We start from the raw sequence: 26,230 nt of genomic DNA on the forward strand, positions 1-26,230 counted from the left end.
AGGCAGGATCAACATTACCAAAAAAGACACAAAATGACTAAAAAAAGACACAAAATTATTTTTAAAAAAGACACAAAATGACTAAAAAAAGACACAAAATTACTTTTAAAAAAGACACAAAATGACTAAAAAAAGACAAAATTATTTTTAAAAAAGACACAAAATTATTTTTAAAAAAGACACAAAATTATTTTTAATAAAGACACAAAATGACTAAAAAAAGACACAAAATGACTAAAAAAAGACACAAAATTATTTTTAAAAAAGACACAAAATTATTTTTAAAAAAGACACAAAATGACTAAAAAAAGACACAAAATTACCAAAAAAGACATGCATGGTTTGGTTCTAAGTTGATGATTCTAGTTTATTGGTTCTGGGTTCTGGGTTATTTATTCTTGTTTTTTGGTTCTAGGTTGTTGGTTCTAAGTTCATGATTCTAGTTTCTTGGTTCTAGGTTATTGGATATTTGTTCTTTGTTCTAGGTTATTTATTCTTTGTTCTGGGTTCTGGGTTCTTGGTTCTAGGTTCTCGGTCCAAGATTCCAGAGTCTTGGTTTTTGGCTCTTGGTTCTTTATTCTAGGGTTCTTGGTTCTTGGTTCTTAATTATTTGTTCTTTGTTCTCAGTTATTTATTCTTTGTTCTGGATTGTTGGTTCTAAGTTCGTGGTTCTAGGGTCATGGTCCAAGACTGTATGTACTTTGTTCTGTGTTCTTTATTCTTGGTTCTCAGTTTGTTTCAGCACCAGAGAAAGGAACGTTTTATTTGGGCTGCATGTTGGTTTTTATTTTTGGGTTCTTTGTTTTTGGGCCTAAAAGCTCCAACAGGAACCTTCGACTGTGTCTGATGGAAGAAAGTCGAACATGTTGATTAATTTATTAAACTGTTCCTCTGATCTGAAACTCTCCAGTATTTATTTATTTATTTATTTCCACCCTGTTGGTGTTGTTGGTGTTCTGTCCTCTGGCGCCCCCCAGTGGTCGCTGCTGGAAGGAGAACCCAAGTAGAACCAGCAGCAGCACAGAGAAGAATGACTTTGTTATGAGTGAAAGTTCTCCTTTCACAGCTTCACTCCTGTAGAGGTTCAGTGTTGAAGGTTTTAGAGTGATGTTTATTATTTATTATGATTATTGATGCATTCATGTGTAGATCACTTGGAAATATTGTAAAGGTCCAGATACTTTTACTCACTCTATTTACTGCTCCTTCTATAAAAATCTGCTGTTCAAAGGTGAAAAAAAACTAAATCTGCAGTAATGAAAAGCTTAAATGATCAAATTAAGATTTGAAAAACAATTAAATAAAACAAAAAAAATTTAACAGGGAAACAGTATGACTTTTTGGACATTTAAAAATATGGTGTTTTTTCACTATTTTTGGACGCGACAATACCACAAGCATATAGTATAGTATATAGAGTATATCTGGAACATTTCTAAGCATTTTAAAATTTGGTGATTTTTGACAAAAATCAACATGCTATAGTATGACTTTTTTTTTCCAAATTTCAATGTTTGGACATCTCAAAATATAGTGTTATTTCTGGAAAAGCCCCCCTACTCCATGTATCAACAGACTATAATAAGACCATTCTGAGAGTATCAGGGCATTTAAACATTTTATGACTTTTTTATGAAAAATTTCAAATTTTGGACATCTTAGAATATGGTGTTTCCCCCCAACTTTTGGACAAACTTTACTACCACATGTATCAGCAGAGTATAATTGACCCATTTGACCCATTTTTAGGCATTTTAAAATTTGACAATTTTTTGACAAAAATCGACATGCTATAGTATGACTTTTTATTTTGCATACCTCAAAATTGTGTTTTTTTTGTGCTATTTTTGGACAAACTATACTATCACATGTATCAACAGACTTTAACTGACCCATTTGAAGAATTTTAGGCATTTTAAAATTTGACCAATTTTGACAAAAATCTACATGACTTTTTTTTTTTTTTTAATTTTGGACATCTCAAGATATAGTGTTTTTTTTATTATTTTAATTATTTCTGTAAAAGCCGCCCTACTCCATGTATCAACAGGGTTTAGGTAGAGAGATGAACCCGTTGAGGACGAGTTCCCTTCCAGAAGTTTCTCCTGTTCGTTCCCTCCACAGTTGCTGACAGCAGCACCTAGTGGCTGTTAGAGGAACTGCAGCTCACAGACACAACAGACTCAAAGGAAGTTCCAATGCTCTTTATTGATTAGGACAGCAGTCATTTTATTGGTTCACTGTTTGAGATCAAAATTAATCTGGAGGCAGGAAACTGTGATGATGATGATGATGATGATGATGATGATGATGATGATGATGATGATGATGTCATCAGTTTAGCTGTAGGCGTCTTTCTCGGTCTGTGATTGGCTGGATGGAGCAGCAACATGGAGCTGGAGAGGCTCCGCCCCCGACTCACCTGGAGGAAGGAGGACAGTCAAAATGTTTATATGCACAGAAACACTTTAATTTTCTTACATAATTATAAAAAATATTTTTTATGTAAACATAAAGTCATAGTTTAGTAAGTCGTTCAAAATGATGTAAAAAAAGTTAGTAGAGAAGAATAGAGCGCAGCAGAGGGCAGCAGAGTGAAGAGGGCAGCAGAGTGCAGCAGAGTGAAGAGGGCAGCAGAGTGAAGAGGGCAGCAGAGTGAAGACGGCAGCAGAGTGAAGAGGGCAGCAGAGGGCAGCAGAGTGAAGAGGGCAGCAGAGGGCAGCAGAGTGCAGCAGAGTGAAGAGGGCAGCAGAGTGAAGAGGGCAGCAGAGTGGAGAGGGCAGCAGAGTGAAGAGGGCAGCAGAGTGAAGAGGGCAGCAGGGTGAAGAGGGCAGCAGAGTGAAGAGGGCAGCAGAGTGCAGCAGAGTGAAGAGGGTAGCAGGTTGAAGAGGGCAGCAGGGTGAAGAGGGCAGCAGAGTGAAGAGGGCAGCAGAGTGCAGCAGAGTGAAGAGGGCAGCAGAGTGAAGAGGGCAGCAGAGTGAAGACGGCAGCAGAGTGAAGAGGGCAGCAGAGTGAAGAGGGCAGCAGAGTGAGGAGGGCAGCAGAGTGAAGAGGGCAGCAGGGTGAGGAGGGCAGCAGGGTGAAGAGGGCAGCAGAGTGAGGAGGGCAGCAGAGTGAAGAGGGCAGCAGAGTGAGGAGGGCAGCAGGGTGAAGAGGGCAGCAGAGTGAGGAGGGCAGCAGAGTGAGGAGGGCAGCAGGGTGAAGAGGGCAGCAGAGTGAGGAGGGCAGCAGAGTGAGGAGGGCAGCAGAGTGAAGAGTGCAGCAGAGTGAAGAGGGCAGCAGAGTGAAGAGGGCACCAGAGTGCAGCAGAGTGAAGAGGGCAGCAGAGAGAAGAGGGCAGCAGAGTGAAGAGGGCAGCAGAGTGAAGAGGGCAGCAGAGGGCAGCAGAGTGAAGAGGGCAGCAGAGGGCAGCAGGGTGAAGAGGGCAGCAGAGTGAAGAGGGCAGCAGAGAGAAGAGTGCAGCAGAGAGAAGAGGGCAGCAGGGTGAAGAGGGCAGCAGAGTGAAGAGGGCAGCAGGGTGAAGAGGGCAGCAGAGTGAGGAGGGCAGCAGAGTGCAGCAGGATGTCTTGGTACCGCTCAGACTGCTCAGTCGGGTCCCCAGCTGGCTCCAGAAGGAGCAGGCGTTCTGACTGAGCCCCTGACGATGTCGGAGGGCGGGGCTTAGCTCCAGGTAAGTGGGCGGGGCCTCAGAGGACAGAACCTGCTGCCAGCGGGGCAGAGCTGCTCCCCCCCCCTCAGACGGGTTCGGGTTCCTGAGAAAAAAAAAAGGAAAATATAGTTTAGTTTAGTTTTATTCAGTGTCTGAAAGTGTAAATTTAACGTGAGCGTTAATCTGAAGAGAATTAAACAAACACTAATCCAAGAGTTAATGTAATAAGAGTTAATCCAACAGGTGAACTCGTGAGTCTGACCCGGTCCTGATGAAGCTGGAGACGTAGGTCATGAGGGCCAGGGACAGGCGCCGGTCAGAGGAGGTGAAACGCTGCGAGCTCATTGGCTGATGAGGCGTCCCAAACACCAGCTGAAGGTCCAGAGGGACGGACGGCTCGGCCCTGCACACAGGAGGAGACGCTCAGTAATCAATACCTTTGATTGGCTCTGATTGATCAGGACACAGCAGGAGGGGGGGGGGGGTACCTGCTGGGGGAGCCGGCGGCCGGCTGGTGGTACAGGAAGACGTTGGCGCCGCTGTCGGCCCAGCGGCTCGCCATCTGGAGGCTGGGACAGACGATGAACAGGTCCCTGCAACACACAAACACAAGTTTACTGTTTAAGATCCTCCGTTTATTATAGAGAGAAAGGGTGAAAACAGACGTTATCGTCAGAGTTTCTACTTTCCTACGGTCCTTGAACAGATCACAGAAAGAACTCTGCCTCTTTTACTGGGCATTCCTCGTCTTATTTAGTCATTTTGGGTTATTTGGTGCCTTTTTTGGTCTCTTTATGGTAATTTTGTTTTTTTTGGTTAATTTTATGTAAATTTTGGGTTTTTTTGGGTTCCTTTTTTGCGTAATTTTATGTCTTTTTGGTGTAATTGTTTGGTCATTTTGTATCTTTTTGGGTCATTTTCGGAAATTTTGTCGGTCATGAGACAAATATTCACTGGAAATCTGTTTACACAGAGCTGAGAGGAGAGGACAGGAGAGGCTGGAAACATGACAATACTGAGAATATGTTTTGTGTTTTTTGCCAATTTTCTGTAGTTTTTTAGTGATTTTGAATCTTTTTTGGGAAATTTCATGTCTTTTTGGTGATGTTACATCTTCATTTATTTGAAAAGTGTTTAAATATAAATTCCATTTTGTTCCAATTTAAAATAAACATGTTTCTGTGATTCTAACTGTGTCATTCTGCATGTTTGAGTTGTTCTGAAGGAGCAGCTGGATTATAGATTATAGATTTATATGTTGCAGTGAAACACAGAGAGGAGGAATATAGAAACCATAATGAGATGAGAGGATAATAAGGTGTTCCAGTGACCTGGTGGCGTTGTTGAGGGCTCTGGAGAACAGGTTGTACCCGGCTGGTGAGGTTCTGTGGTCCAGAGAGTAGAACCAGGCCGCCGCCTCCTTCAGCAGCTCGCTGCCTGAAGCTCCGCCCAGCGAGCGACTCAGAGCCTCGTAGAACGCCGTCTTCCCGTCAGCCCGGCCCTGCAGAGCCTCGAAGTCCTGGACAAGGAGACATCTTTATGGTCATGTTCACATTCATTTTGTCTCTTTTTTGGTCATTTTTAGAACTATTTTGGTCATTTAGTGTCTTTTTTGGTTTCTCCAGGAGAGTGATTGATGTTTCTGAGGACTAGTTTGTGACCTCTAACCTTTATCCTGCGGGATCGGCTGATCAGCCCGTCGAGCTCCGACGTCCCCAGCAGGAGGTCCACACCGAGGAGGGAGGACTGGGGGACGGACGGACGGACCGGGGACCAGGACTGGAACGGTCCCCTGACCGCCAACAGCTGCAACACACACACACACACACACACACACACACAGGTCAGGTGTGGATCTTTTCTCTCTCAGTTGTTAATGATAAAGGTGATAATGGTGATAAAGGTGATAATGGTGATAATGGTGATAAAGGTGATAATGGTGATAATGGTGATAATGGTGATAAAGGTGATAAAGGTGATAATGGTGATAAACATGATGATGGTGATAATGGTGATAAAGGTGATAAAGGTGACAATGGTGATAAAGGTGATAATGGTGATAAAGGTGATAATGGTGATAAAGGTGATAAAGGTGATAATGGTGATAAACATGATGATGGTGATAAAGGTGATAATGGTGATAAAGGTGATAATGGTGATAATGGTGATAAACATGATAATGGTGATAAAGGTGATAATGGTGATAAAGGTGATAAAGGTGATAATGGTGATAATGTGATAAAGGTGATAAACATGATGATGGTGATAAAGGTGATGATGGTGATAAAGGTGATAATTGTGATAAAGGTGATAATGGTGATAATGGTGATAAACATGATAATGGTGATAAAGGTGATAATGGTGATAATGTGATAAAGGTGATAATGGTGATAATGTTATAAAGGTGATAAACATGATGATGGTGATAAAGGTGATAATGGTGATAAAGGTGATAATGGTGATAATGGTGATAAACATGATGATGGTGATAAAGGTGATAATGGTGATAAAGGTGATAATGATGATAAAGGTGATAAAGGTGATAAAGGTGATAATGGTGATAAAGGTGATAATGGTGATAATGGTGATAAACATGATGATGGTGATAAAGGTGATAATGATGATAAAGGTGATAATGGTGATAAAGGTGATAATGGTGATAAAGGTGATAATGGTGATAATGGTGATAAACATGATGATGGTGATAAAGGTGATAATGGTGATAAAGGTGATAATGATGATAAAGGTGATAAAGGTGATAATGGTGATAAACATGATGATGGTGATAAAGGTGATATTGGTGATAAAGGTGATAATGGTGATAAAGGTGATCATGGTGATAATGGTGATAATGGTGATAAAGATGATAATGGTGATAAAGGTGATAATGGTGATCATGGTGATAAAGGTGATAAAGGTGATAATGGTGATAAAGGTGATAAAGGTGATAATGGTGATAAAGGTGATCATGGTGATCATGGTGATAAAGGTGATAAAGGTGATAATGGTGATAAACATGATGATGGTGATAAAGGTGATAATGGTGATCATGGTGATAAAGGTGATAAAGGTGATAATGGTGATAATGGTGATAATGGTGATAAAGGTGATAAAGGTGATAATGGTGATAAAGGTGATAATGGTGATCATGGTGATAAAGGTGATAAAGGTGATAAAGGTGATAATGCTGATAAAGGTGATAATGGTGATAAAGGTGATAATGGTGATAATCAGGGGTCAGAGGTCAGGCGTACTCTGGTCTGGGCGGCGTTGAGGCGCTGGGCGGGCGCCGCTCTGAGGCAGGCGGCCAGCTGCTCCTCGTCTGAGGTCTGACAGCCGAGGTCAGCGGCGAGGGCGAGCGCCAGCCGGCGGGAGGAGGAGGAGGTCTGGAGGAGCGAGGAGGAGAACAGGGAGCCTCCCTGCAGGAGCAGACAGGACAACACTCACAATATGGACAATATATCACAATATTAATAATAATATTACAAATTTTGTCATTTTACGTAGTTCTTTTGGTCATTTTGTGTTGTTTTTGTAATATTTGGGAAGTTTTTATACATAAGTTCTGTTTTATTAAAATTAAAAATAATCATATAATAATTATCAGAGAAATTCAACTATATGTTCTGATTTCTGTCGTTCTAACTGTGTTATTCTGGTCAAAGACATGTTGGAGTTGTTCTGATTTGTAGAGATTTTATATAGATTTACAGATATTTTATATACATGAATATAGATTTTATATAGATTTACAGAGATTTTATATAGATTTTATATAAATTTACAGAGATTTTATATAGATTTATAGAGATTTATTATTTACACACAGAGAGTGAACCGTCAGAGGGTTAATGAACTCTGTCTGTTTGTTTCCTGATGGAAACATCACTAAGACGTTTCTGTTGATGATTGATAATAAAAGGTAAAGTCACCATCAGAATCATCCTGTGGAAGAGAGGAGGAGAGGAGGAGGAGAGGAGGTGGAGGCTGGTGATGTCAGCTCCTCGCCGCTCCGCCGCCACCGTCACCCTGCTGCTGTCTCCGCCCAGCAGAGCGCCGTGGGCCTGGACCCAACGCAGCGCCGCTGCCTGGTCCGACAGCCCGTAGTTACCACGGAGACCACGGGGGGAGGAGCCTGCAGCGGGCGGAGGGTCAACACCACGTCAACGTTTACAGGTGGTTGGTTGGTTGTTTGTCTGTTTGTTTGTTTGTTTCTTAGTTAGTTAGTTAGTTTGTCTGTTGGTGTGTTAGTTAGTTAGTGTGTTTGTTTGTCTGTTAGTTAGTTTGTTTGTTTGTTTATCTGTCTGTCTGTTTGTTTGTTTGTGTGTTTTTGTGCTTGTTTGTTTGTGTGTTTGTTTGTGTGTTTGTCTGTTTGTTTGTCTGTCTGTTTGTTAGTTAGTTAGTTTGTCGGTTTGTTTGTTTGTCTGTTTGTTTGTTAGTTAGTTTGTCTGTTTGTTTGTCAGTTTGTTTGTCTGTTTGTTTGTTTGTTTGTACCTGTGCTCAGGAAGCCCAGCGCTGCCGTTCTGTAGCTCGCCGTCACCACCACCACGTTCCCCACCGCAGCCAGGGCGGAGCCATCCAGCAGCCCTGGGCTCTGATTGGCTGAGGGGTTGAAGAAGAAGACCAGGACTGGGACACGCCCCCTCTGACACACACACACACACACACACACACACACAGTCAAATATTTTTACTTGAGTTAAAATAAACAAGTATCAATATCAAACGAACCTGAAGGACCAACAGTAAAGGATTCATGAGACGAGTTTGTTTGTCGAGCATAAAAACAAACTAAAGATCATTAAAACAAAACTTTAAACATCAAAGAGAAAAAACATTATGAATTAATTTTAATGTGAAGAACTCCTGGAACTCAGATTAGCTCCACAAGGCACTGTTCTGGCTCCACTCCTGTTCACACTGAACTGAAAATTATTTGTTTCTTACCAAGATAAAAAAAACCTTAGACGTAGAAGTGTTAGATAATTCATCTTGTTTTAAGAATTAACTTCCATTTTTAAGTGTTCAACATGCTTATTTCTAGATTTAACAATCTTAATTCACAAGAACCAGCTAAGGGACATAGCTCCAGCTCCTCCTGGAGGAGGTGGTGGAGAGATGACCTCAACATGTTCTAGTCCATCCTGAAATACTGGATCATCAGCTACACAAAACCTGTATGGACCAAAAATAAAATAAAGGAGTTTCATTGATGTGAACTGACCAGAGCTGCAGGACGGAAGACGTTCAGGTAGAGACAATCCTCACTGGACGCTGGAGACTCTACATCACCAGGCTGGAGACAGCTGGGACTGCAGACAGACAGGCAGACAGACAGACAGACAGGCAGACAGGCAGAGAAAGAGAGAGAGAGACAGACAGAGAGAGACAGACAGGGAGAGAGAGAGAGACAGACAGACGGACAGGGAGACAGACAGTGAGGGAGAGACAGATTGTTCTGTATTCTTGTATTTTCAGATGGTGCAGCAGTAACAGTGAGTGTTTGTGTGTGTGTGTGTGTGTGTGTGTGTGAGTGTGTGTGTGTGTGTGATGACGGTTACCGTGGTTTCGTGGCGTCCCAGGTTCCCGTCCAATCAGCGGGCTGAGCTGCTTCGAAGCGGAGCGCTCCTATTGGTGGACGGGCGTAGGGCACCCCGAGGTACTGGACGACCGCCCGCCGCTCGGAGCCCAGCGCCGTCTCCACGGTAACGCCCTGCAGCACGCCGTGGCCCGGGACGGAGACGGAGGTAACCGACGGCAACAGATCTGAAGAGATAAACAGACAAGCTGTCAATCAAACGCCTCAGGAGCTGTGATTGGCTGTTCTCTGCTCTGATTAACAGTTAGAGTAGTACTTTTAGTAGTACTTGCAGTAGTAGAACTTGTAGTAGCAGTAATGTTGTAGTTGTAGTATTAGTATATTGGTATTAGCAGTTGTATTAGTAGAAGAAGTATCTGAGGTAGCTGGTGTCAGACCGGTTCACCTTGTTGCTCAGAGCTCAAAGCTTGACTGACCTTCTTATCTTAGTAACGGTTGCTAAGGTAGGATTGGATGAGGAACGTTCAGGGGCGGAGCTTTGGGAACAGTCAATTTGCTATTCTTCACTGTGATTGGTATCTATAGTATTGCAGTAGTATTAGCAATATTAATAGTAGTATTTGTATTGTAAGTATGTGTAGTATTGCAGTAGTATTAGCAGTATTAATGTTAGTATTTGTATTGGGAGTATGTGTAGTATTGCAGTAGTATTTGCAGTATGTTGACTGGCTCACCTGTCTTCAGGTACACCTGGGGGGCGGGCTCTCTGATGGCCAGCCTGCAGGTGGGGGCGGGGCTTGCTGAGTCGGGGGCGGGGCTTATCCCACAGGTGGAGGTGTCGGGGTAGAGGACGCAGCGAGTGGCGGACTCCGCCTCGCTGAGCGCCACCGCGGCACAAGACTCCGCCTCCTCACAGGCTGAAACAGGAAGTAGCGATGGTGTCACCAGATGAAGGTAAACATACGTCACAAAACACGTGTTTGTTGTTGTTGTCGGTGGTTACCATGGAGACACCAGGCCCGGGTGGCGTCCCAGTCGGCGGCGATGTCGCGGCTCACGTGGATGACATCATACGTAGAGAGAGACGGCGTGACGAGCAGCGAGGCGTCGGACAGGAGACGCCACGAGGACGAAGGCGCTGAGACACAAATACTGCAGTATTACTCACACAGTCACAGTACTACTACTCAGAGTACTATCAGTCTTAGAAGTACTGATAGTAGTATTCCACATATGTTTTAGTAATAAAAAAACCCCAGCAGTACTAGCAGTAGTTGAAGAAATACTGGTAGTAACATCAACAGTTAGAGTAGTACTTGCAGTAGTACTTGTAGTAGTACTTGTATTAGTAAAACGTGTAGTAGCAGCAGCTATAGTATAGTTATATTTGCAGTATTCATAGTAGTATTTGTATTGTGAGTATGTGTAGTATTTCAGTATTAATAGCAGTATTTGTATTGTGAGTATGTGTAGTATTGCAGAATTAATAGCAGTATAGTTAGTGATATTTTTATTGAAAGTATTGCAGTAGTATTGCAGTAGTATTAGCAGTATTAATAGTAGTATTGCAGTAGTATCGCAGTAGTATTGCAGTATTAATTTATTAGTATTTTAGTAGTTTTAAGTAGTATTTAGTAGTTTTCACTAGTATTTTAGTAGTATTTAGTAGTTTTTAGTAGTATTTAGTAGTTTTCACTAGTACTTTAGTAGTATTTAGTAGTTTTCACTAGTACTTTAATTTATTTAGTAGTTTTCACTAGTATTTTAGTAGTATTTAGTAGTATTTTAGTAGTTTTCAGTAGTATTTAAGTAGTTTTTAGTAGTATTTAGTAGTATTTCAGTAGTATTTTAGTAGTATTTAGTAGTCTCACCTTGTGTCCCCGTCAGACTGAAGGGAGGACACAGATCTGGAGACGAAGTCCACTGATTCACTGAAACACAAACACAATGTCAGAGTACACACTGTGTGTATTAGTACATGTGTAGAGTGTGTACTAGTACTCAGTACCTGGTTTCTGGTACCAGCCGAACGGGTCCGGTCTCGTCTGGACCGAAGACTCGCTGCAGTCCTGAGTCCTCCAGGAGGACGACGAGTCCTCGGGACACGTCTGGACCCCGAGACTGACCAGAGACACACACACCACACCAGCTACACACACACACACACACACACACACACACACAGACACACACACACACACACACACACACATAAAAAATGTAAATATAATTTAACTGTGTAAATAAAAATATGTTATAATAATGTTTCATATATACATTTGTGTATTTAATTACTTATTTTTTTTAAAGAAAAAGTTGTTACATTTCTACGTTCGTAGTGTGTAACTGGTGTTCTGTAGTTACCATGGTTACCTGGAGATTTGGTGTCCCGGACGAAGCCGAAACCACGGCAACAAGGATCCTCATCACAGCGCCGCTCACACTGCCTGAAGCTGCACACACACACACACACACACACACACACACACACACACACACACATTGTGTGAATGTACAATCAACAAAGTCCATAATGAAGTTTTATCATTCAGCATAAAATAAAAACTTACAACTGGAGTGTGTGTGTGTGTCTGTGTGTGTGTGTGTGTGTGTGTGTGTGTGTGTGTGTGTGTGTTACCCCTCAGTCAGCGGTGTGTTTCCTCTCAGACTGGTTCTGCTGCGGACTGAATATGAAACCATCTTCTGGAATGAAACTCTCTGGTAGAAACTCTTCACCGGTCCAGACAGGTCCACTGAAACAAACACACACACACACACACACACACACACACACACCATATTAATATAAATGTGTAAATATAAAGACAAAAAAAAGGAATAAATAAGTAAATAATAAACAGTGGAAGGATAAAGAAAAATAGATAAATAAAAAGAAATTTAAAAAAGTGGGAATTATTTGTCTTAATATTTCCAAATTTTTATTTATTTATTCCTATTTATATTTCCATTGTGAGTATCTGGAGTATTACAGTAGTATTAGCAGTATTTGTATGGTAAGTATCTGTAGTATTGCAGTATTAATGGTAGTATTTGTACTGTACGTATCTGTAGTATTGCAGTAATAACAGCAGTATTTGTACTGTAAGTATCTGTAGTATTGCAGTATTAATAGCAGTATTTGTACTGTAAGTATCTGTAGTATTACAGTGGTATTACAAGTATTTGAATGGTAAGTATCTGTAGTACTGCAGTATTAATGGTAGTATTTGTATGGTAAATATCTGTAGTATTGCAGTATTAATGGTAGTATTTGTACTGTAAGTATCTGTAGTATTGCAGTATTAATGGTAGTATTTGTACTGTAAGTATCTGTAGTATTAGCAGTATTAACATATTTATATTATTTATATTCCCACATGTTGATTCTTATTTTGACAGATCTATTCTGTTTGTCCTTTATGGCGTTTAAAGCTAAACTGATGTAAACATCAACAACAGCAGAGACACAGAGCAGCTGTTGTTGTTGTTGTTGTTGTTGTTTACCCTTCCTGCTGTAGGTGTTGTTGGGGGCCCGCTCCATCACGGTGCGGCAGGCTCGTCTCAGAGGATTGTCGTACGCTCCACAGACTCGACTGTCTGGATGCAGCGAGCAGCTGAAGAACCCCGGAGGAGCGCCGCCGCCGGCGAGGTCGGCGAGGTCGGCGAGGGCGCACTGCGGCTCCGCCTCACAGCCTGACACACCATCATGAACACAATGTCATTACTGAAAACAGACTAAAACTAGACCAAAATAACATTTACATTGACTAAAATACAATTTTCATTGACTAAAACTAGAGGAAAATACCATTTTTATCGACTAAAAATAAGACGAAAATACCATTTTTATTGACTAAAATACCGTTTTCATTGACTTAAAAAACATTTTCATTGACTAAAACTAGAGTGAAATAGTCATGGATAATTCTGATATATATATCTAAAATAAGACTAAAATGTTCAGACTTTTAGTCGACTGAAACTTGACTAGACTAAGAAGAGTCTGAACGTGACTAAAACTAATAAAAACTAAAATGACAGCTCGCCAGAAACATCTCTGGTGACGTACGTGATAGACACCAGAGCAATGCCTGCTGGGAGTCGTAGTTGTTCTTGCTGAGCCAGAAGGAGAGTCTGGGGAGTTTCCTGTCAGGATCCACCAGGACGTCGTCCTCCGACAGAGACTCAAACTTCATCTGCACCGACGCTGAACACACAAACAACCAACAACGTCAACAACTCCACGTATTCTCTTCATCAGTTCATGGAAAAAACACAACTTCTGTCATTTTGTCTCCATGGTAACGGAGACAGTTGAAACTTTACATGACGAAAATACGATTGTTATTGACTAAAACTAGACAAAAATACCATTTTCATTGACTAAAACTAGACGAAAATACCATTATTGACTAAGACTAGACGAAAATACCATTTTCATTGACTAAAACTAGACGAAAATACCATTGTTATCGACTAAAACTAGACGAAAATACCATTGTTATTGACTAAAACTAGACGAAAATACCATTATTGACTAAGACTAGACGAAAATACCATTTTCATTGACTAAAACTAGACGAAAATACAATTTTTATTGACTAAAACTAGACGAAAATACAATTTTTATTGACTAAAACTAGACGAAAATACAATTTTTATTGACTAAAACTAGACTAAAATACAATAGGAGATACGAACCGTCCAGAGGAGGAGCCACTTCTGCTGCTGCACAGGACGAAGAGTCGGAGCCGGCAGAGTCTGACAAACAACAGCAACAACAACAACAACAACAACAACAACAACAACAACAACAAAGCTATGATAAGGTTTATTCAGATCATGAGAACTTTCCAGAGCACTTTAAGACTTATTTTAAATCTAATTCTCGTGTTCACTCTTATCCAACGTGTCAATCTTTAGATCTTCATCCTCCAAGATTTCTGACATGCAGATGTTAATTTATTGTTCAATCTAGGGAATAAATGATGGAAAACCAAAGAACTCCATCTCTATAAAATGTTTCAGAAGATGTCTAAAAGCCCCCCCCCCCCCCCCCCAAAAAAAAATTTAACTGCTGTTTTATTTATAAATTGTCACGAATGTTTAAAAAAAAAAAGTTTGCTCCAGTATTTCCATGTTTCCAGCCTCTCCTGTCCTCTCCTCTCTGCTCTGTGTAAACAGCCTCTCCTGTCCTCTCCCCTCTGCTCTGTGTAAACAGCTTCTCCTGTCCTCTCCCCTCTGCTCTGTGTAAACAGCCTCTCCTGTCCTCTCCCCTCAGCTCTGTGTAAACAGCCTCTCCTGTCCTCTCCTCTCCTCTCTGTGTAAACAGCCTCTCCTGTCCTCTCCTCTCAGCTCTGTGTAAATATTTGTTTCCTGAGTCTGTAAGTGAAGTGACAGGTGGACTAATTTCCTCATAGACCTCTATGCCTCCACCCAGAGCGTACCTGTGTGCAGGTAGAGGGCCTGGAAGCTGATGATGGAGGCCTGGTAGTCCTTCGCCTTCTTACTGTCGTCCGACAGAGACGAAGCATCTGAAGAAGGAAAATATAAATAAAAACATCAGTAAATAATCAGACTGAATGTTTCTGTCGTGTTTTATTGTTTGTTTCGTACCGAAGCTGAACTTTTGTCCTCCGAAGTCGAGGTCGAATCTGTTCTTGGGCTTGTTGTAGGCCACTCCTCCACAGAGCCGCCGGGCCGTCCCCCGTCCCACCACGTCCCAGTCCTGCTCCCCACACATCAGGACGGACGGAGCTCTCAGCCAACCACAGAGCAGAGAGCCTGAGGGGGCGGGGCCACAGCATTCTGTCACTCTTCCATGCACTTACTGACTAACTCCTTCATTTACATACGCATCAAATTCATACAATCACTCACTGAAACTTCTTCATGCACTAAAACTTCATTTAGTCCATGAATTCACTCATTCAGGTAATATAACATACTGTATGTTTAATAAATATACACATTTATGTTTATACTACACAAATTACTCTATTTTTAAAAAATTTGGTATATTATTTATTTTTTCCCTTTATTTCTCCTTATTCCTACCGCTATTTTGTTTTTTGTCTTAATATTTCCATTTTTTATTTATTGATTTATTCCTATTTATATTTCCACATATTTATTATTTATTCCTACTTATATTTCCATTTTTTTAAATGATTGGCGTGGTACCTCCGTCCACGGCGTTGTGCTGCAGCAGGAAGCCGGAGCAGCAGGCGTCCCGTCTGCAGCCGTCCTCACAGAAACGATGAGCGTCAGAGAGAGAAGAAGTCCTGGACGAGAACACCTGAGACCTGAACACACCTGAGACCACCTTCATCATCCTCATCCTCCCAAAGAGCTCTCCTACACACACACACACACACACACACACGTTTTAGTGTGTGTTTGTTGTTTTATCTCTCTGACCATCTCTTGTTTGTTGTTTGTGTTTGTTTTTACGGCACCTTTCTTCCTGATGACGAGCAGGTCTGAAGCCCCGCCCCTCACTCTCAGAGAGCAGCTCAGCCAATCAAAGCGCTCGGCCTGAGGATTACCCAGAAACCCTCTGGTCTGAAGGGACAAAACAAACATTCAGTCACTGCAGCAGCAGAAACTAGAACTAATCATAATGATATGAACCTTAATTTAAATTATTTATTTATTTAATGACACGATAACAACAAATACAAACTAAGAAATAAAGAAGATTTGAGTGTGCTTCCACCAATCAGAGCAGAGCAATCAGCTGTAGTGTAACTGTGATCAGTCACAACTGTCAGTGAAATGCACCCTGGGAGTTGTAGTTGACTCCTGTGTGTGTGTGTGTGTGTGTGTGTGTGTGTGTGTGTGTACCTGCTGGGAGGTGTTGCAGTGTGTGTTCAGAGTGTGTGTGCTGTAGAGTTCACACTGGGTCTGTCTGTTGAACAGCGCCACGTGGTGGCAGGACGCCGCCGCCGCACACGCTGAGAGAGACAACACGGTCAACACACACACACACACACACAGATACACACAGATATACACATTAATAACACGAAGAGCGTGTGTGTGTGTGTGTGTGTGTGAGAGAGCATCACCTTGGACGCAGGAAGTGAGGTCAGAGGTCATTGTTTGCAGCACTTCAGCGTCTTCAGCTCCGACAGTCAGATCTGATCCAGGAACAGCCTGAAACCTGCTGAGAACTACACACACACACACACACACACACACGTTACAAAGTGCCGAACACACACATGAATCTGAACTGCTCTCTGATTGGCTGCTGAGACGTCACCTGAGCACTGGTCATCAGTCAGCGGCGTGTCACTGCGGGTCCACTCAAGCTCCGCCCCCTCGCCGTCGACACACCTCCACCTGCCGGACAGGAAGTCAGGCTGCGCTGGCAGGAAGTCCCCTCGCTCTGAACACCGCAGGCCCCGCCTCTGACACTCTGTCACACCTGACACACACAATCAATAATTATTGATGATCATTATTAATAATTCTGATAGCCATCTAACCACAAGTGCTCAGGTTCATCCTTTCATATCTGATGTCCTTATGGATGACTCACATTGATTGACAGTCGATGCTCCGGCAGGTGAGGAGCCTCGGGGACACCTGTTGCAGAAGTCCCGCCCCTCTTGGTCCTGATAGGTCCCCTGAGGACAGAGAGGACACGCCCCCTCGCTGGAGAAGCTCCCAGCGGGACAAATCACTGTGGACGCAGAGACGGAGACGAGCTGAGTGACGGTCCAGACGTTTCAGCTTCAACCAATCAGAGACGTAAACAGACTTACCGCAGCCGGCGCCGCCGCTGTCCAGGCGGTAACCACGGGAACAGCCGAAGATCGGTGTCGCTATGGAAACCAGTTTAGGTTCTGATGTCAGCACTGACGGGATGTTAGCCAGAAGTCCCCGAACGCCCTCCAGAAGTCTGGACTCGTTCAGAAACAGACCTGACGTATAAAATAATACATAAAATGAAATGATGAGGAATTTGTTTTGTAATCCAAAGTAAAAAAAAAGTAAACAAATAAATATTCAATGGAAGAAAATCTGAATTAAATTATGTTAAAAAGAATCCTTTAAAAATATGTACATTATATTTGAAAAACAATGAAAGAGCTGCTTTTTAGAGAAGTACAGGTGAGTTCAGGTGACTACAGGTAAGTTCAGGTGAGTTCAGGTAAGTTCAGGTAACTACAGGTGAGTTCAGGTGACTACAGGTAAGGTGTGTTCAGGTAACTACAGGTGTGTTCAGATGACTACAGGTAAGTTCAGGTAACTACAGGTGAGTTCAGGTGACTACAGGTAAGGTGAGTTCAGGCTGAGACTGTGAAGAGGTTTAAAGCCATAGAACAACATGTTCAATAACAGAAAAGTTTATTTAAAGTCTGTTTTGTCGTCCGTGTCTCACCGATGTCGTGGAGGTCGGGGAGGTCAGAGGTCGGGAGGTCGGACAGGTGTGCGGTCCAGGTGATGGTTAACTTCAGAGCGTCGCCGCCGTCACACTGCAGATGCACCGACGAGTCGTCACACAGCGAGACGGAGCGGCCGGACGAGGGGAGCTACACACAACAACAACAACAACACAGAGAGAACAGGTGAGGACAGGTGAGGACAGGTGACTACAGGTGAGTACAGGTAAGTTCAGGGTTAGGTTTAGGGTTATTACAGAGTTCAGGTGTGTTCATGTGAGTCCAGGCTCACCTGAGCAGAGCAGAGCCCCCTGCTGGTCATCGTGTTGAACAACAGAGACTGTAAACTGCTGATCTGAGAACAGGACGACGACAACGACCAGAGCTGAGAGGACGACACCGTCTGGAGAGGCTGAGAGACTACACACACACACACACACACACACACACACACACACACACACACACACAGACACACACACACACACACACACACAGACACACACACACACACACACACACACACACACACACACACACAGACACACACACACACACACACACACACACACACACACACACACAGACACACACACACACACACACACACAGACACACACACACACACACACACACAGAAAAATAAATTGTAAAAAGGTTTTGTGCTAAAAACTAAAGTGCTTTGGTGGAGATCAAATTAAATTAAGTGTCAAAAATCTCCAATTATGGACAAAAAACTGAAATATTAGCAAAAAGTTGATAAAAAGTGTATATTTGCAGCGTGCAGGTCAGCTAGTCTGCAGTAATAAATCATATTTTATATTTATTATTGTTTGTTTTATTTACTCTGACAGGCTCCTCTCAGCGGCTTGTTGTCTTCTTCCCAGCGGCGACTCTCAGAGCCGCACAGGAAGCTGCTGGCAGGAAGTGCGTTCTGGTAACCACGGTGACAGATGAGGTCACAGCTCTGGCGACCGTCGGCGGCCGGGCGGCACACCAGTGCACCATGGGTAACGGCGGAGTCGGCACAGAGAGGACCTGAAGGGCAGAAGGACAACCAATCAGCAGCCTGAACGCCTCGCTGCAGTTCCTCTCACCGCCACCAGGGGCAGCACTGAGGGGAAAACTAATATTAAACAGAGCTGGAGGCTAAAAGTGGGCGGGGTTTGAACGCACGGTCACATGACGGCGTCCGTCCGGTCTGTCGAGGCGTTCGGGTCCCGCCCACTTCCTGCCCGTCCTCGGCGACACACCAACAGGAAGTGACATCACACTGCAGCGGGATGAAGGAGCCGTCGGGGCGACACTGAGAGCCTCGCAGCTCACACCAGCTGGGACCTGAACGCACCACACACACGTTTACAGACACAGTCAGACAGTGAACGCATTACTGGACACAGAGTGTGTGTGTGTGTGTGTGTTCTTGTACTTCCTACATAGTGAGGACCAGAACACGTTTTTAACCAACAGAGTCCTCACTTCTTTAAAGGCTTTTTGGAGATTCCAGACTTTGTTTTAAGGGTTAAAGGTTACAATAAAGTTTATGTTAGAGTTAGGGTTAGACAAAACTAGAATTGAAAAAATATTTTCGTTAACTGAAATGAAGATGGATGAGGCGAAATAAAGGCAAAATTTACTGTGACCTCTTTTAATCTCCCACCCAACAAATACCCCATTACAAAAACCTACAACTAATAAAAATTCAAAACTATTATAACCTTGCAAGGGAATTCACTGTTCCAATGAGGGTCCTCACAAAGATAGAAGTACAAGAATATGTGTGTGTGTGCGCGCGTGTGTGTGTGTGTGTGTGTGTGTGTACATGTCAGCTGTCCCGTGGGGTTGGGGGTCGCCGTCTGCATCGTCTCTCCGGTCAGAGGGTTGACACACCAGCCTGCAGCGCCCCCTGTCTGCAGCACCGAGAAACTACCGTCCTGAAACACACACACACACACACACACACATGATTAAACACACACACACATGATTAAACACAACATAGTTTTGAGAGTTTTACCTCTCAGTTTATGTATAAAGTTTATTTATTTATTTGTGTTCACCTCGTCACACTGCGGCTGGTCAGGTGACGCGCTGGTGATGATGTCAGATCTTTTTATCCAACCAGAGAGCAGAGAGCGAGCCTGAGCTCTCTGACAGCGAGTCAGACCTGCAGACACACACACACACACACACACACACACACACACAGACACACAAACACACACACACACAGTTGTTCAGTCAGTGATGTGGAGCAGCAGGTGTTTATTTTACACCTGTCACATGTCCTCTGTGCACCAGTAATGCATTTATGATGAGGTATTTAAAGTGTGTGTGTGTGTGTGTGTGTGTGTGTGTGTGTGTGTGTTTCTCACATCTGGGCAGGTGTAGTGAGCGGCTGCTCAGAGAGTCGGGGACGTACTCTCCATCTTCATCAACACACCAACACTGACCTGAACACACACAAAATAAGTTACACACACAAAGACACAACAAATCAGTGTTTAAAGAGAGTGTGTGTGTGTGTGTGTGTGTGTACCTGTGCTGTGGTAACACTGTGTGTGCAGCCAGTGTCCGTCAGCGTCACACTGCGGAGTGAACGGCTGGTAGGAACGACGCTGAGCAGGCAGAAACATCTGGACAGCTGCAAGAAAACAACAACAACAACAACAACAACAATAAGAACAACGAGAACATTTATATCTATTTATACATGTGAATGTAAAGTATTCCTGTAGAGTGGTATCTGCGGCCTCGAGAGAAGTTATTTTTTGACAATTTTTTCTCTCCCTCTGCACTCTAGCGATGATGTCATCACTCTAGTCTCTCCATAGGGTTACATTGGGGGTATTTTTTGACGTGTTTTTGCCGAATAATTTGAAAACTGTTTGGTGAAACCCTTAGAAAAGTCACAGCACACTGGTCATGGCTGAGCCGGCCCATTTGATACCTTTTTAGTGTTTTGAGACCAAAACTCTGGAGGAGTAGTCGACCGGAAAAAACAACACAGAAGAAACAGAAGAATAATAGGAAGAATCCTGTTGGAGAGAATCTCAATATTAACTGATCATGTCCATGAATTAATTATGACTCACTGGAGAAAGCAGCCAATCGCAGAGCAGCTTCAGAGCGGCTCAGCAGCCTATCAGAGATCAGCAGCTCCTCCTCTGATTGGCTGCTCTGGAGCTCCTCAGGGCTCAGACGTAGACCCTCGGCCAATAGGAAGCCGTATCCCAGCGGCAGGTGGGAGGAGTTAGAGAGGGCGACGACGCTCTTCACTTCCTGTCTGAAGGCTGTTACCTCATCCAACGCCACAGAGCAGCGGCCTGCAGAAAAATACATATAAATAAATATCTATATATAATATACACTCTGATGTGAATGATGTTGAATGAATGAGTTTTCTGTGACCTGCTGGTGACTGAAGCTTCTGTGTTGTTTTCTTTGGACCTGAAACAAACAGACACAACGTCAACAAAATATCAGTAAATAAAAAAAGAAAATCTACTTTGTGATCGAGATCCAAAACAGTCAGAGATCCCAACATCTGACACATCCACATTGTAAAAGGTTCACAGGTAAAATTAAAGAAGAAAGTCAGAGAAAAGTCTGAAAAAACTAAGTTTAAAACCATCTGGAATAATAGAAAAGTGTTTTTAAACGACTGTTAAATATCTCTGAACCTCTCAGGTTTTCTGTTTGTCCTCAGTCAGAGAGAGAAAACGTTACAAAAACATTTGTTTTTTTCAGGATGTAACTGAACCGTTTTAAGCTCGACAGCCTCCAAATGAACCCATTTGAGATGTTCACTAAAAATATGAAATGTGTAAACCTTCAAGTCGGGCGTGTCAGTGAGCTCAGAGTGATATCTTACAGGTGACGCGAAAAAAAAGTCAAAATGAGAAAAAAAAGTCAAAATGAGAAAAAAGTCAAAATGAGAAAAAAGTCAAAATGAGAAAAAAAGTCAAAATGAGAAAAAAAAGTCAAAATAAGAAAAACAGTCAAAATGAGAAAAAAAGTCAAAATGAGAAAAAAAAGGTCAAAATGAGAAAAAAGTCAAAATGAGAAAAAAAAGTCAAAATGACAAAAAAGTCAAAATGAGAAAAAAATCAAAATGAGAAAAAAAAGTCAAAATGAGAAAAAAAGTCAAAATGAGAAAAAAGTCAAAATGAGAAAAAAAAGTCGAAATAAGAAAAAAAAAGTCAAAATGAGAAAAAAGTCAAAATGAGAAAAAAAGTCGAAAGAAGAAAAAAAAGTCAAAATGAGAAAAAAGTCAAAATGAGAAAAAAAGTCAAAATGAGAAAAAAAAGTCAAAATAAGAAAAAAAGTCAAAATGAGAAAAAAGTCAAAATGAGAAAAAAAAGTCAAAATGACAAAAAAGTCAAAATGAGAAAAAAATCAAAATGAGAAAAAAAAGTCAAAATGAGAAAAAAAAGTCAAAATGAGAAAAAAAAGTCGAAATAAGAAAAAAAAGTCAAAATGAGAAAAAAGTCAAAATGAGAAAAAAAAGTTGAAATAAGAAAAAAAAGTCAAAATGTGAAAAAAAAGTCAAAATGAGAAAAAAAGTCAAAATGAGAAAAAAAGCCAAAATGAGAAAAAAATGAGCCGTCTGTTCTCAGTCAGAGAGAGAAAATGTAACAAAAACATTAGTTTTTTCTGGATGTAACTGAACCGTTTTGATATCTTACAGGTGGCGGCGCCGCCTGCTGACGCGGCGCTCACGGTTTTCCCCTCGCCGTCCACACAGAAGCAGCGTGAACCGACGCACTGCAGCGGCAGGAAGTCTCCGTCCTCGGAGCACGCCGGGACGTGGATCTGAGCGCCGGCCGCCAGGCTTCCTCTCACCTTCATGGCCGCCGCTCGCTCCGTCTGGCAGCGGGTCGGACAGCGAGGACGCCCGCCGGCGCTACGCGACCCGGCCACCTCCTGACCCCGAGCGTCCACGCACCAGCAGTCTCCACGGCGACACTGGACCTCCTGGAAACCGCCGCTGGGCGTGCAGCGCGGGACGAAGACGGAGGCGGCGTCCTCGTCTCCGGAGCAGGAATGCAGCAGAGGAGTCAGAACCTGGAGACGGAAGACAGTTGAACACACAAGACGACAGAGACGGTTTGATGATAGACAAAATAAACTAGAACATGAGGAAGACATGTTGAGTGTGATTGACTCTGACTCAATTTGAACTGTTTTCAAAATGGAAAGAGGAGAAAGTCATGTAAGATAATAAACAGGTGATGGTGTGTGTGTGTCAAAGTCGAAATGAGAAAAAAAAAGTCTAAGTCACAAAAAAGTTGAAGTCAAAAAAAGCTGAAGTCTGGAAAAAAAGTGAAAATGAGAAAAAAAGCCAAATTGAGAAAAAAATGTGAAAGTCACGAAAAAAAGGTCAAAGTGAGGAAAAAAAGTGAAAATTTGAAAAAAAGTCAATTTTTGAAAAAGAGTCAAAATTTGAAAAAAAAGTCAAAATGAGAAAATAATGAGAAAAAACTCGTCAGTTAGTGTGTAAAACTGATCAGATAGTGTAAACAGACTTTCAGCTTTCAGACGAATTTTCCTAAATTTCTATGTATAAATTATTTCTGTAGAGTATTTGAGGCCTCCAGCACAGTTTCCAAATGTATTTTATGACAAATTTTCTCTCCGTCTAGCGATGATGTCATCACTCTAGCCTCCATAGGGTTACACTGGGGGGATTTTGGCGTGTTTCTGCCAAATAATTTGAAAAGAGAATAAAGTGGCTCTGACAGGCACACTGAATAATAATCCTCAAACAGGTGGATTATGTTAACAAACCAAGAATGAATGGTTCTACGATGGTCAGTTATTAAAGGGTCTCACCTCCTGCAGGGAGGAGGAGTCAGAGCTCCTGCTGCTCCTCAGGCTGAGCTGGAGGGCCGACAGGAAGCCGCGGTCCTCCAGGGCCCTGCTCACAGACCGGACCAGCTCCTGGTTCTCCTGGAGGCTGGTACTCTGAGAGGAGAGCCGCTCCAGGCCGACTGCTCCTCGAGCTCCCACCGCCCCGCTGAAGTTAAAGGAGGAGGCGCTCTTCAGGAACTTCCCTCCGAACAGGTTCTCCTGGAGGCGCTGGGGGGAGGAGCGAGCCAGAGCCTGCAGGGCCCCGCCCACCGAGGGGAACAGGCCCTGGAGGACCTCCACCAGGAGGGACAGGAAGGAGGTGGGGTCCGCCTCCACTGGAAGGAGATCCCTGAGGGGCCGCAGGAGGAGACGACAGGAGGCCGGGGGGCTGACGGAGGAGGAGGACCGGAAAGGAGGTTCAACAGGACCGGAGAAGAGACGGGACAGAGCCAGACGCCTCTGAGAGGGACAGTCAGTAAGACCAGAACCTGAGGAGGAGGAGCAGGAGCAGGAGAAGGAGGAGGAGGAGGAGGAGGGATAGAGGAGGAGCAGGAGGAGGAGGAGGAGGAGGAGGAGCAGGAGGAGGAGGAGGAAGAACAAAAGGAGGAGGAGGAGTAGGAGGAGGGGGAGGAGGAGCAGGATGAGGAAGAACAAAAGGAGGAGAGGAGGAGCAGGAGGAGGAGGAGAGGTGTTATTATTATCAGCCTCTCTTGTCTTGCTTGTCTCTCCGTTGACTAATATATAATATATATATAATATAAATAATTATAATTATAATATATTATTATAATTATGAATAAATAATATACTAATCGTCTCTGTTGGATAATAATAATATATTAATAATTATAATTATAATATATTACTATAATAATTAATAAATAATAAACTGATGGTCTCTCAGACCTCCAGGACTCACCACAGACCAGGGAGTCTCCCAGCTGTCGTGTCCCAGGAAGCTCTCTCCCTGTGGGGTCCACACACCAGCACTGCCCCCCCTGCTGGCACTGCCTGGAGCTGAAGGAGCCCCCAGACTCACAGGACGGCACGAAAACACTGGACGCCTCCAACGCTCCTCGCTGCTCCTCCTCACAGGGAGACGGACCTGAGGAGGAGGAGGAGGAGGAGGAGGAGGAGGAGGAGGTCCAGATTAAACCAGTGTTATCACCTCCTGTGTTTGATTTACATAAACAGTGTAAAGCGTAAATGTTTTAAATGCGACTGAAACTAATGTGAAACTAGTGTGAAATCAGTGTGAAACTAGTGTGAAACTAGTGTGAAACCAGTGTGAAACCAGCGTGAAACTAGTGTGAAACCAGTGTGAAACTAGTGTGAAACCAGTGTGAAACTAGTGTGAAACCAGTGTGAAACTAGTGAAATTAGTGTGAAACCAGTTTGAAACTAGTTTGAAACCAGTGTGAAACTAGTGAAACTAGTGTGAAACCGGTGTGAAACTAGTGTGAAACTAGTGAAATTAGTGTGAAACCAGTGTGAAACTAGTTTGAAACCAGTGTGAAACTAGTGAAAGTAGTGTGAAACCAGTGTGAAACTAGTGTGAAACCAGTGTGAAACCAGTGTTAAACTAACCAGTGTGAAACCAGTGTGAAACTAGTGTGAAACCAGTGTTAAACTAACCAGTGTGAAACTAATGTGAAACTAGTGTGAAATCAGTGTGAAACTAGTGTGAAACTAGTGTGAAACCAGTGTGAAACCAGCGTGAAACTAGTGTGAAACCAGTGTGAAACTAGTGTGAAACCAGTGTGAAACTAGTGAAATTAGTGTGAAACCAGTTTGAAACTAGTTTGAAACCAGTGTGAAACTAGTGAAACTAGTGTGAAACCGGTGTGAAACTAGTGTGAAACTAGTGAAATTAGTGTGAAACCAGTGTGAAACTAGTTTGAAACCAGTGTGAAACTAGTGAAAGTAGTGTGAAACCAGTGTGAAACTAGTGTGAAACCAGTGTGAAACTGGTGTGAACCCAGTGTGAAACCAGTGTTAAACTAACCAGTGTGAAACCAGTGTGAAACTAGTGTGAAACCAGTGTTAAACTAACTAGTGTGAAACCAGTGTGAAACCAGTGTGAAACTAGTGTGAAACCAGTGTTAAACTAACTAGTGTGAAACCAGTGTGAAACTAGTGTGAAACCAGTGTTAAACTAACTAGTGTGAAACTAGTGTGAAACCAGTGTGAAACCAGTGTTAAACTAACTAGTGTGAAACCAGTGTGAAACCAGTGTGAAACTAGTGTGAAACCAGTGTTAAACTAACTAGTGTGAAACCAGTGTTAAACTAACTAGTGTGAAACAAGTGTGAAACCAGTGTGAAACTAGTGTGAAACCAGCGTTAAACTAACTAGTGTGAAACCAGTGTGAAACCAGTTGAGATGAAGCGGTTTACATCTGAAGTGTCCGGTGAGGGCGAGGCGGACTCCCAGCAGCCTCCTCTGCAGGACTCTGTAGATGTTGGTCTGGGAGAAGGAGGAACCGGACCGCAGACCGGAGAACGCCGAGTCGTACACCTCAGACAGGAGGAGCTCCACACCTGGACAGGAAGTACACACCTTCATCATCATCATCGGTACTGTGTGTGTGTGTGTGTGTGTGTGTGTGTGTGTGTGTACCTGTGTGTGTGTGTGTGTGTGTGTGTGTGTGTGTGTGTACCTGTGTGTGTGTGTGTGTGTGTGTGTGTGTACCTGTGCCCTCCAGCTCGCGGCCTCGACTGTCTGAACAGAAGCAGAAGGACGAAACTGACGGGAAAACCTGTCTGAAGGTGCTGAACGCCTCAAAGGCTTCTGGGA

The 26,230-nt window shown here is 43.0% G+C and overlaps 1 protein-coding gene across 1 annotated transcript in view; it reads right to left on the minus strand.

Moving 5' to 3' along the window:
- Positions 1-2,320: 2,320 nt before the first annotated feature.
- tg (thyroglobulin) overlaps positions 2,321-26,230 on the minus strand; it is a 28,228-nt gene continuing 4,318 nt past the window's right edge. Inside the window, exons 6-49 of the mRNA XM_059339935.1 lie at positions 26,126-26,230; positions 25,831-25,974; positions 24,354-24,539; positions 23,417-23,922; positions 22,270-22,648; positions 20,993-21,031; positions 20,677-20,907; positions 20,121-20,225; positions 19,957-20,034; positions 19,642-19,748; positions 19,404-19,515; positions 18,758-18,919; positions 18,428-18,619; positions 17,874-18,001; positions 17,581-17,731; positions 16,961-17,119; positions 16,735-16,878; positions 16,456-16,620; positions 16,259-16,363; positions 16,035-16,144; positions 15,609-15,752; positions 15,372-15,540; positions 14,805-14,972; positions 14,636-14,722; positions 13,890-13,949; positions 13,258-13,395; positions 12,693-12,881; positions 11,827-11,941; positions 11,553-11,641; positions 11,197-11,337; positions 11,060-11,119; positions 10,192-10,326; positions 9,923-10,105; positions 9,211-9,415; positions 8,874-8,961; positions 8,144-8,294; positions 7,582-7,784; positions 6,904-7,068; positions 5,318-5,455; positions 4,981-5,168; positions 4,138-4,242; positions 3,912-4,052; positions 3,574-3,752; positions 2,321-2,422 (exon numbers count right to left, since the gene is read on the minus strand). The exon at positions 26,126-26,230 is cut by the window's right edge and continues 2 nt beyond it. Of these exons, the coding sequence (XP_059195918.1) occupies positions 2,340-2,422; positions 3,574-3,752; positions 3,912-4,052; positions 4,138-4,242; positions 4,981-5,168; positions 5,318-5,455; positions 6,904-7,068; positions 7,582-7,784; positions 8,144-8,294; positions 8,874-8,961; positions 9,211-9,415; positions 9,923-10,105; positions 10,192-10,326; positions 11,060-11,119; positions 11,197-11,337; positions 11,553-11,641; positions 11,827-11,941; positions 12,693-12,881; positions 13,258-13,395; positions 13,890-13,949; positions 14,636-14,722; positions 14,805-14,972; positions 15,372-15,540; positions 15,609-15,752; positions 16,035-16,144; positions 16,259-16,363; positions 16,456-16,620; positions 16,735-16,878; positions 16,961-17,119; positions 17,581-17,731; positions 17,874-18,001; positions 18,428-18,619; positions 18,758-18,919; positions 19,404-19,515; positions 19,642-19,748; positions 19,957-20,034; positions 20,121-20,225; positions 20,677-20,907; positions 20,993-21,031; positions 22,270-22,648; positions 23,417-23,922; positions 24,354-24,539; positions 25,831-25,974; positions 26,126-26,230 (6,632 nt within the window). The 3' untranslated portion in view covers positions 2,321-2,339. The remainder of the gene's footprint in view (positions 2,423-3,573; positions 3,753-3,911; positions 4,053-4,137; positions 4,243-4,980; positions 5,169-5,317; positions 5,456-6,903; positions 7,069-7,581; positions 7,785-8,143; positions 8,295-8,873; positions 8,962-9,210; positions 9,416-9,922; positions 10,106-10,191; positions 10,327-11,059; positions 11,120-11,196; positions 11,338-11,552; positions 11,642-11,826; positions 11,942-12,692; positions 12,882-13,257; positions 13,396-13,889; positions 13,950-14,635; positions 14,723-14,804; positions 14,973-15,371; positions 15,541-15,608; positions 15,753-16,034; positions 16,145-16,258; positions 16,364-16,455; positions 16,621-16,734; positions 16,879-16,960; positions 17,120-17,580; positions 17,732-17,873; positions 18,002-18,427; positions 18,620-18,757; positions 18,920-19,403; positions 19,516-19,641; positions 19,749-19,956; positions 20,035-20,120; positions 20,226-20,676; positions 20,908-20,992; positions 21,032-22,269; positions 22,649-23,416; positions 23,923-24,353; positions 24,540-25,830; positions 25,975-26,125) is intronic.

This window comes from Centropristis striata, chromosome 8, assembly GCF_030273125.1.
Source record: "Centropristis striata isolate RG_2023a ecotype Rhode Island chromosome 8, C.striata_1.0, whole genome shotgun sequence".
Classification (NCBI taxonomy): Eukaryota; Metazoa; Chordata; class Actinopteri; order Perciformes; family Serranidae; genus Centropristis; species Centropristis striata.